The sequence below is a fragment of the Pleuronectes platessa genome, chromosome 17, assembly GCF_947347685.1.
Source record: "Pleuronectes platessa chromosome 17, fPlePla1.1, whole genome shotgun sequence".
NCBI classification, from domain to species: Eukaryota; Metazoa; Chordata; class Actinopteri; order Pleuronectiformes; family Pleuronectidae; genus Pleuronectes; species Pleuronectes platessa.
In genome coordinates, this window is record NC_070642.1 from 17,512,493 (window position 1) to 17,522,416 (window position 9,924).

The window sequence follows — 9,924 nt, forward strand, 5'->3', positions numbered from 1 at the left end:
TGGTTGAATGGGTAAACATCTTTAATTGGATGAAGTCTTGGGCCTTGTTTACACGTTTTTATAGTGGGGGTCATATAATAGGGATCCTGGTGCAATGAGTAAACATCCAGTTCATCCAGTAAGGTGACGACAACAACCCAGTGATATGAGGTCACCAGTGGGACGCAGCTCCACAACACAGACTCACACACGCCTTGAAATCTACAACCACCTCGGAGCTTGTACAGCATGCAACGGCTGCGAGCGCAAAGTATCTACAAGTCGACCAAACCCGCGGATGCTTGTTGATGTTGCTTACAAACCACGTGTAAACACACTTACATGATTTATCATTTAAATTATTTCTTTATCGATCCCTCAAGTGCGACAACACCGGTTCTGTACAGTGACACATCTGGAAACACACACACACACACCTTCCAGCACCGAAACGACAGAACAAATCATCAACAACAACGACAAATAAAACCACTTTCATCGATTTGCATGATAAGACATAGACGTGGCCGGAGAGGCACAGAATAAATAGGATGATTGGAGCGATGCCGGCGACTCATCAGCCCGGGGGGGGACCGCGTCACTCGAATAGCATGTCCTCATCCATCTCCTCCATCAGCATGTTGCTGGGCTCCGCGATGGGACCCAGCTTAGCCAGGCGCGCCGCGATCTCCAGTTCGGTCCTTTCCCTGAGCTGCTTCTTCTTCTCTTGGATCTTTTTCAGCCTGGAGCAGGAGGAGAACATTTAAATTAGGTGGGAAGCACGTGGACTTTACTTCTCAGGGGTTGTGACGCAGAATAGTTATCAGAGAATCCAATAATTGGGAAAATTTTCAAATGAAAAAGTAATAAAGCTTCCACCTGTAGAACTCCTCTCGCTCTCTCTCGTCCAGCTCTGTGATGATATAGGTGAGGGTGCGCTCAATCCTCGGGATAATCACTGAAAGATGGAATAAACGTGATTGAAGCTGCAGTAACACAATTTTTAATGTAGTTTCAAGAAAGTGAGGCAATAATGTTACAGGGCGTGAACTTACCATGCTCGATAGCATTCACTCTGCGGTTGGTGATTTTTATGGCTTCGTCCAGAGTGACGAAGGATGTCTGCAAACAGAGAGTGGACAGTGTGTGTCAGAATTTATACATCTTGTAAAAAATACACAGACATGTCAAAAAGGTTTCATTTAAATGCTTAATTTGTTACAGCAAATATTAAAAAAGACTTGAAATAGTATAAAGTAATATAAACACTTAAATGCTAAACTTAATCACAGAAATTCTTACAATTCAAAATGTTTTACTTTTCATCCCTTTTCATTTCATTTAGTCAAGTATCAAATCTGAGCTAAACTAAACACGACCTTCTCTAACAGCGCCCTCTACCTGTAAGGAGGCCAGCTCCACCAGCAGCTCCACAGCTCTGGCGTAGTTCCTCTTCAACCTGGAGACCTGCTCTCCTCCTCTGGCCAGACCGGTCAGTTCATAACCTGAACAGGGTGAGAAGCTCCGGTTCAATCAGCGGCTCACAAAGACTCATTCTATGTAAAGATGTGAAGTCTCATTCACACGGCCACAGAGCGACAACTGAGATCCCACTTACTGTCACCGCCTTCCTGGTAGTGCTCAAACACCGGCAGGGTGACACCTGGCAGACAGAGAGAGTGTGTAATCAGAACGGGTCCGGTCGTATAACGAGGATTCTCAGAAGAAGTAGTTGACAGTTTTGGTAATTATTAGTTTTTTAAGTTTACCTGCCACGTTGTCTCTCTTGGCTCGGACCTTCACTTGGGCTTTGTTGACATTCTGGATTACAGTTGTGCTGTGGACAGAAAATATTACCATCACACCACCAGGGTCTTACACAATTCAATAATGGAAATTTCACACCTTAAAAATATGTCTTGAATATGTTTAATGCTGAAAAACTACAAAAAGTATTGATGTGGAACTTATAACTAATATACTCCAAACACCCTGGTCAGAATGGATCTCAATACAGTGGCTGTGAGAGACTACAGATAGCGACTGTCTCCGCCTGTAAACTTCGAGATAACGTGTTACCATCTCTCTATATATATATATTGTGTATATAATTCTCTGAGATTCCTTCATATGTGTATTACTTGACATACCACTTGAAATCAATTCATACTGGTCTTGAAAAGTCTTAAATTGAACTTGTTGGAAAACCTGACGAAACCCTGTTGATTCTTACCTGAAGTCTCCAGCTGCAAATTTGGCTTCGGCCAGAGAAAAGGCCGCCTCTCTCATCACCTCCCCCATCTTGGTCTTGGTCTAGAAGAAGCAGAGATGAGAGAAGATACACTTCATCAAGAGTCCTTCTTTCTTAAAACTAACACAGTCCGATACAACGACCTCAGAAACTAAACCGGACGGAGAAACAACTCGTTTTCGACTGACCTCAATAATCTTGCGAAGGATCTGACGGAAGCGCATGGAGAGGGCGTCGGCTTTCTTCTTGAGCAGGTTGCGGCCGGTCTGCGCCCCTTTCAGCCGAGCTTTCATGATGGTCTGAACCCTGTGGGGAGACATTTAATGCTTTAACTGGGTAATAGGAGGAACACAGCTGGGCGACCAGGATGTAACAGCTGGAACAACCTTTCAGTTAGTTTGTGAATCAGTGGTTTCCAACCTGTTTGACTCAGGTACATCCTCGCCATTCTACTCTGATAAAAAACATGGCACCTCCTTCTACCTCTTGAGGAGATGGATATGAAACGCAGCTGTATTTGAATCCATCCTCGTGTCGATGATGATGCGGACATCAGGGCTTCATGTCTTTTCTATTCTTCTAGTCTCGGTTTCACATTAGTTTTGAGCTGGTGTCATTTGGAGCATAACTCATAACTTATCATTTGGAAAGCGGTGAAGTGTTTGAGTGACACCCACATGGTTTGTGGACTCTTAAAGTCTCAGGGGTCAGAGGCTGAAAAGGTCCAGAAACCCCTAATGTGTTGGAAAGTTATTGTAACAAGAAATGTAAAGTACACGTCACAATACTCTAGTTGTATATGTATGTTCCTCTAATACTCAACTATAGAGATTGAATCATGTTTTTCTCATCTACACTCACATTACAGCCCACTGACGTGTGCAACCAAGGCCTGGTGCTTTATAAGGAAACACAAATTCTGATTTACACACACACACACACACACACACACACACACACACACACACACACACACACACACACACACACAGACACACACACACAGACACACAAAATGATGAATTCCTGAAGGAAACAGCTGATCTGTAGATGCTCCAGTTCGTCCTGCCTGCAGATGAGTGGGTTCCTGAGCTCAGACAGACAGCTCACACTTGGATGATGTTGAGGTTCATCACATGACAGACGTAAAGGACTCTTCCTCTTTTCCCCGGCTCTCACGTCCACTAACATGAGGCTCGGATCACAGTGCAGCGCTGACTCACATCATAATAATCAAGGAAATCATCACGTGAGACGCTGGAAAGCCCCAAAAACAGAAGCTATGCTAGCCGGCTAACAGTGGGTTAGCATCTCGCCTTGCAAACAACTTACATCCTGGAGGGGAAAACGTCGATCCTGTCCTTTCCGGACATCTTGTCGTCTCTCTAGGGATGATCTCAAATAAAACCACAAACGTCCGCGTCTGTCTCCGGGTGTCGTTCTGTGTCCGTAGCGCAGCAGAAATGGCTGTTTATTCGTGCAGGATTAGCGCAACACACAGAGAAGCCGTCGGTCGTGATCTTGTCCGCGGTGACGATCAGCTGCTTCTCCCGGTCATGTGACCCCCGTCCCCGAAACCCTCCCCTCTTGCGCATGCGCGGGTCGCGGAGCTCGCACCATCTCTTCCGGGTCGAGAAAGTAGCGCATCCATGACAGTGAGCTAACGGGCCCGAGTTCTCCCATTAAAAAGACCCCGAGAAGGAAACAGCAGAGGACGTCCGGACGCCGTCGACTCAGAACAAACCAGCTCATCGTCCTGTGAACATATGACACAGGTGAGTTCGTGCGGGGGGAGTTTTATTCGGACGGGAAGGGAGGGACCGATAGCGGGCTAGCTAACGAGCTAGCTGCTAGCCTCGACTGCGATGCATGTGCCGCATGTGAGCTGGGAGCCGGCTGCTAGCTGGGAAGCTAACGGATAATGAAAAGGCTTTTTTAATTAGTTGATAAATGTGATTATTACTAAGCAATATTATCCGTGTCATTGTGCGTATGATAGATTTGAACGATCTCTTTGTTCACGGGGGGTTTTCCTCGCGTTAGCTTTAGCTCTGAACTTCTTTTCGTTTGTCTGCGTTGCATCATCCCATTCACTGAGAAACACGCGAAATTAAACGTCCACTTCACCATTTTCACGTTTCTCTTATAATCTGCGATCATTGTCCAGATAGAACTCGGTGGTTCAACCCCTGTAAACAACAACATCTGCCCTCACGCTGAATGAACCGATCTGACTTCAAATGGTCACATTTTAAATCACGTTTCTAATATTTGCTCCACATTAGCTCTTATAATTGATTAAATCTGAGAATAAAACACGATGCAGCTTTAATTCACATGAACCAGTGTTTAAAACTGTCCTGGTGTCTGTGTTTAACTGGTTTGTCATTGTGGATCTGGACTTAATTGTCCTTGAACTGCAGTGAAATCACCCTTTTGTTGTATATGTGTAGAATAATGTCTCCACAGATCCTGGTTTGATGGGAAGATGTGACGATGAATGGTGGATTCTCATGTTTCAGATATCTGATCTGATCAAATCCAATAATTGAATGACAAAACTAATTAACACTCATCTGTTTTTTAATAGCTTTTCTGACAAAGAAATGTCAAAATCCACTTGTTCTAGTTTTCCAACATTCAGTGAATTGGATCCCTCTTGTTTTGCTCTGTCAGATAAAACACAGAGTTCGTGACTTGGTGTCTACATATTGGCCAAACAACAAATGGATTAATCCATAAACTAATCAACAGAAATTCATATTAATACTTATTATTTCCAGCTCTAAGTAATTTTAGTAATATGAACACAAAATGAACACATCTCATCTTATAGCTCAGTTGCTTCACTGAGGCTGTTGTTGTGTCCCAGTCGTGGACCCATTGTTCTCTGGTGCTGCATCAGCTTTCATCCGCAGATCAGTGGTTCCCATTTTCACTCACTGGGATTCTTTAAATTAAAGCAGTTTCCATTTTATCACAGGTCGAGGTCACAGCCTGGACCCTAATTATCAGCAAAGTGTTTTTCATTTCAGATTGTTTGATTTGACAGATTTAATCCATCTGAAGATCTTAAAAGATTCGGTACTAAATCTTAAGATCCTTCTCCATGTCTCGAGGGTCAGTTAGTTAATACATGAACAAAACCATTAATTGTAACTTAACTGTACAATCATGAAAATGTAAACGAGACTCAATAATGAATCTGTTTCAATGAGACAAACTGCTCATTTAGTTTTGTGGTTTGATAAAGTTGTGAGACGAAGGCCGAGATGTTCTTACTCTTCCTCATTAGTTTGAAGCTAAATTCATAAAGGATGGATCCTACAATCCCCACAATGCAACTCTTTCTAGTTTCCTCCAGAAGCCAATGATCTGACTCTCGCTCACTGTCTCTGTCCTCGCAGCGATGCCGAGCCTCAGCTGTCGATTTTACCAGCACCGGTTCCCGGAGGTGGAGGATGTCGTGATGGTGAACGTGCGGTCCATCGCCGAGATGGGCGCCTACGTCAGCCTCCTGGAGTACAACAACATCGAGGGCATGATCCTCCTCAGCGAGTTGTCGCGTCGACGTATCCGCTCCATCAACAAGCTCATCCGCATCGGCCGCAACGAGTGCGTGGTCGTCATCCGAGTAGACAAAGAGAAGGGTGAGTGCAGGCAGAGGCGTGCGACCCCATAGAGATGAAGGCCAGTGAGAAAGAAAGAAACATAGGATACTTGTTGACTCAAAAATCGTAGCAATGAAAACAGCTTTTTAGGATTTCCCAGGACATTGTCCGTTAAACTTTCTACACAAGAGAAAATATCAAATTTCTTATTTCATCGCGCCAACGGCAAAAATGGTAGAATTCTGCCTGTACTGGTAACACACGTGTGACAAATGTGTTGTGAAGCTTGATTCAACAAGTGATCAGTGCGTTAACCTGATAATGGACCATTCAGTTAAGTGATTGATTTCCTGTCGCGTAGTTAATCCTATCTTCAATATTAGCAACTAGTGTTGCAAAATTCCGGGAATATTCAAACCTGGAAACTTTCCATGGGAATTAACGGGAATAAACTGGAAATTGTGTTGGTGATTTATACTAACTGTATTTACCTTGTCATATACAGACACAAATATAAACATTTTGTTTCGTCATAGGCTGATTTGAGCCCTGAGGAAACTTTGGGCACTTGACTATATGCCTCTGCATCTTAGTGTCATTCTTAACATAGGTCTTTGCACAGTATTTGCAAATGTACACAGCCTTTCCTTCTACATTGGCTGGGGTGAAATGTCTCCACACATCAGATAGTGCACGTGGCAATGCTCTGTAAAATAAGATGAGAAAAAAGCTTGAAAAAAAACACTAAAGCAATGCCTAAGATAAAAATAGTTGGCCAATTGGAATCGTCTTAAAAATATTTTACAATGATGGATAAATGAATAGAAATAGGCTAGATGAAGAGATGAACAATCCTCAATCAGCATGCTAATATATTTTCCTCGGTAATATCATCAAAACTTACCTGACTAGTCCTGCAAACTACAGCAGGCCTCAATGGCCCTGCTGTAGTGTGCAGGATGCTGGCAATTATCTGTGCATGTGACTGAGAAATGCACAGTGCAGGGTTGAAATTCAACGTGCAGCGTGTGCTGCATTCCATACATCTTTAAAATAGAGTTTTGAATGATGTTTTTAATGCTCAGCGTTTAATGTGTGTAATTTTTTTTTTTTTTCAAAATTCCCTAGCTGAATATTCCCATGGAAAGTTTCCGGAAATCTACCGGAAATTGTTCCGCTCCTTTGCAACCCTATTAGCAACTGCATCTTTTCTTCTTTTTCCTCAGGATACATTGATCTATCGAAGAGAAGAGTTTCACCAGAGGAGGCCATCAAGTGTGAAGATAAATTCACCAAATCTAAAACTGTAAGTCCGATTATTTTCACCTTTTTGTGTGTTTTCCTCACGAGCAAGATAATTATTGAAGTTTGAATTTCAGAAGTCCTGTTGGAATATGTTAAGTGAATTAAAGGGGAAATGGAACACCACGTGAATGATCCAAATCAAATCTTTCTCCTGATGTTTCCGTTTGTGACTTTGAGCCTAGCTGACCAGAGGTGTTGTGTTTTGCAGGTGTACAGCATCCTGCGGCACGTGGCCGAGGTGCTGGAGTACAGCAAGGACGAGCAGCTAGAGAGCTTCTACATGCGCACTGCCTGGGTCTTTGATGAGAAGTACAAGCGGCCAGGATACGGAGCTTATGATGTCTTCAAGCAGGCTGTGTCGTAAGTTCTTTTAAAAGCGTTGTGCGTTTGTGTCAGGCCACGAAAAACCTGTTCACTGTTCCCCCTCAAAAGGAAAATCTTTCCATCAGCAGTTATTTTCAAATTGTTCCTCCAGAGATCCTGCCATCCTGGACTGTCTGGACCTGACAGAGGAAGAGAAGGCCGTGCTGATTGATAACATCAACAGGCGACTCACTCCGCAGGCTGTCAAAATCAGAGCAGGTAAAACAGAGCCGTCCATTTAATGCATCTTACATTAAAGCTATAAAACTGCAGTTTCATAGATTTTGAAGTGTGATGGGTCATTTCTGTGCCCTCCCTGCAGATATTGAAGTGGCGTGCTACGGCTACGAGGGCATCGATGCGGTGAAGGCGGCTCTGAGGGCCGGACTCAGCTGCTCCACAGAGGCCATGCCCATCAGGGTAACAATGCTCCCTTTTCACAGATGTAACGTTGACTCCAATCTTCCATCACCACATGAAAACCAGACTGCAGATGTTGAGGTTCCACTGGAGACCTTTTAAATTTGAGTCTAACTGAGTCTGTTTGTTTGTGTTGGACAGATTAATCTGATCGCTCCCCCTCGCTACGTGATGACAACGACAACTCTGGAGCGCACAGAGGGTCTGTCTGTCCTCAACCAGGCCATGGCCGCCATCAAGGAGAAGATCGAGGAGAAGAGAGGCGTCTTTAACATTCAGATGGAGGTGAGCCACATCACTTTCTTATTGTTTGTGTTTATTTACAGTTTATTGAACTTTAGTATTTTAGGTGTACAGTGAGCATAATTAAGAAATTATAAGTCACATATTCAAACATGACTTCACTTGCAGATATACATCCTATGACAGTGTTATTGATTTTGTTGGAAGAAACTTGTAGAAACAGTTGTAGTTTTTTTCTTTTGTTTTAAGTGATAATAATGAGGATAAACCTCAAATATATTATTTATAGGTTGAATTATTTACTTGAAATACTGCAGCTCATCTTATACATGTTTGTCATTATTATACTTCTCCATCACTTAAACAATTTCAAAGTTATTCTTACATCATTACACTTTTTAAATAAAAGATTATCCTCAGGCTTGACATTTTACCAAAAGTAAAGGCCAAAATACTTATTTTCTGTTTATCTGGGACAGCACAGATTATCCCCCATCAAACACATCGCTAAGATCCAAATAATCTAAACTTTGCACATTCCCTTTCAGCCCAAGGTGGTCACCGACACGGATGAGACAGAGCTCGCCCGCCAGCTGGAGAGGCTAGAACGGGAGAACGCTGAGGTGGACGGAGACGACGACGCCGAGGAGATGGAGGCCAAAACAGAGGACTAGAGTCCGTCCTCGGGAAAGAAGGCTGGTGGAGGGAAAACGTGGAAAGACCCGGCCATTGTCACTCAGTTCTACAGATGTTAATGTTCACATTGCAAACATTAACTGGTGGTTTTTCATTGGTAAACATTCAGGTTTGTTCATTAGCAGGGTTTGTCTCAGAGGGCGGTCTCTCTGAATACAGTCCTCTTATTCAGAATTGGACACATTAAAAGAAAGTTAAATCCCAAATTATTCATCATCATAGTTTCTGCTTTTAATTTAACCCATTAAAATAAGTGATAACAGCAAAAGGTGTTTACAAGAGGTGGCCTTGCGTCAAGAGCCCAGTGTCTTCAGTGTCCATGACTCTTCATCTGTGTGTGGTCACTGGATGTGGTTAAAGAGGAAAGCCCCGGTTGTCTGTCTCCCGGTCACTGGCGGCTCTATTGTGTGATCTTTCTCTCAACTTCAAGGGTTAATACTGGCAAGACCTGCTCTTGTTTAGCTGACATGGCATCAATAAAGCTCTGGAAGTTTTGATCTGTGTGTGTCTTTGTCAGCTGCTGTCAACAGGTTGAATGAAGTCGCTCTGAGGGAGACGTTGCTGTGACTGACGGGTAATTTTATCAAAAGATTAGAACTAAATTTCGGCAACAATGGTAGAAATAGTTTCGAAGGCTTTTATTCTGAAAATGCCGAATTACTCCTTTTAAATCGAGACCCATGAGTTATTTAGTGGGATTTTTAAAAGCTTTTCTTCATACGTTTTGTATAAATGGGTTTAGTCAATTTTACATAATCCTGTCGACAAATGAACAGGGGCAGGAACAACTTGCCGTTTGTGCTAAATATTTGCCCAAATCAGATTTTTTTTAAGTTACTTTTAGTATAGTATATTTTTTGTTCAGATTAGTTTTGCATAATCCTGCTACTAACCAACTAGAATGTCTCTCTGCCAGGGCCCAACAGTCCCCTTATGAAACCAGTCAGCTCATGACAGTGGAATCACCACAAGGCCGTATTTCTAGTTCTGAGAAATTCATAAAAATGTAAACTCCCAAATTTCGCAACACTCCTGTCTGGAGGCTTGTTAAAGAAA

The 9,924-nt window shown here is 42.9% G+C and overlaps 2 protein-coding genes across 2 annotated transcripts; one reads left to right on the forward strand and one right to left on the reverse strand.

The window, feature by feature from the left end:
* Positions 1–3: 3 nt before the first annotated feature.
* atp6v1d (ATPase H+ transporting V1 subunit D) lies at positions 4–3,796 on the reverse strand. The gene is made up of 9 exons (XM_053445046.1): positions 3,563–3,796; positions 2,419–2,536; positions 2,213–2,292; positions 1,749–1,816; positions 1,598–1,642; positions 1,381–1,484; positions 1,035–1,101; positions 859–937; positions 4–722 (listed from the first exon to the last, which is right to left on the reverse strand). Exons 1-9 carry the CDS (start codon positions 3,601–3,603, stop codon positions 578–580), a joined length of 747 nt encoding a protein of 248 aa, XP_053301021.1. The 5' UTR covers positions 3,604–3,796; the 3' UTR covers positions 4–577.
* Positions 3,797–3,832: 36 nt separating this feature from the next.
* On the forward strand, positions 3,833–9,363 carry eif2s1b (eukaryotic translation initiation factor 2, subunit 1 alpha b). Its single transcript, XM_053445045.1, has 8 exons — positions 3,833–4,005; positions 5,638–5,880; positions 7,068–7,147; positions 7,355–7,506; positions 7,622–7,728; positions 7,832–7,929; positions 8,071–8,214; positions 8,721–9,363. Exons 2-8 carry the CDS (start codon positions 5,640–5,642, stop codon positions 8,844–8,846), a joined length of 948 nt encoding a protein of 315 aa, XP_053301020.1. The 5' UTR covers positions 3,833–4,005; positions 5,638–5,639; the 3' UTR covers positions 8,847–9,363.
* The last annotated feature ends 561 nt before the right edge of the window (positions 9,364–9,924 follow it).

Excerpts from the sequence above, each read along its gene's own strand:
- atp6v1d (XM_053445046.1), bottom strand. The coding sequence starts at position 3,603 with ATGTCCGGAAAGGACAGGATCGACGTTTTCCCCTCCAGGAT. Across the intron at positions 2,537-3,562 it reads GACGTTTTCCCCTCCAGGAT|GGTTCAGACCATCATGAAAG; the intron begins GTAAGTTGTTTG and ends GTCTCCCCACAG. Across the intron at positions 1,102-1,380 it reads TGGAGCTGGCCTCCTTACAG|ACATCCTTCGTCACTCTGGA; the intron begins GTAGAGGGCGCT and ends CTCTGTTTGCAG.
- eif2s1b (XM_053445045.1), top strand. The coding sequence starts at position 5,640 with ATGCCGAGCCTCAGCTGTCGATTTTACCAGCACCGGTTCCCGGAGGTG. Across the intron at positions 7,148-7,354 it reads AATTCACCAAATCTAAAACT|GTGTACAGCATCCTGCGGCA; the intron begins GTAAGTCCGATT and ends TGTGTTTTGCAG. Across the intron at positions 7,729-7,831 it reads GGCTGTCAAAATCAGAGCAG|ATATTGAAGTGGCGTGCTAC; the intron begins GTAAAACAGAGC and ends CCCTCCCTGCAG.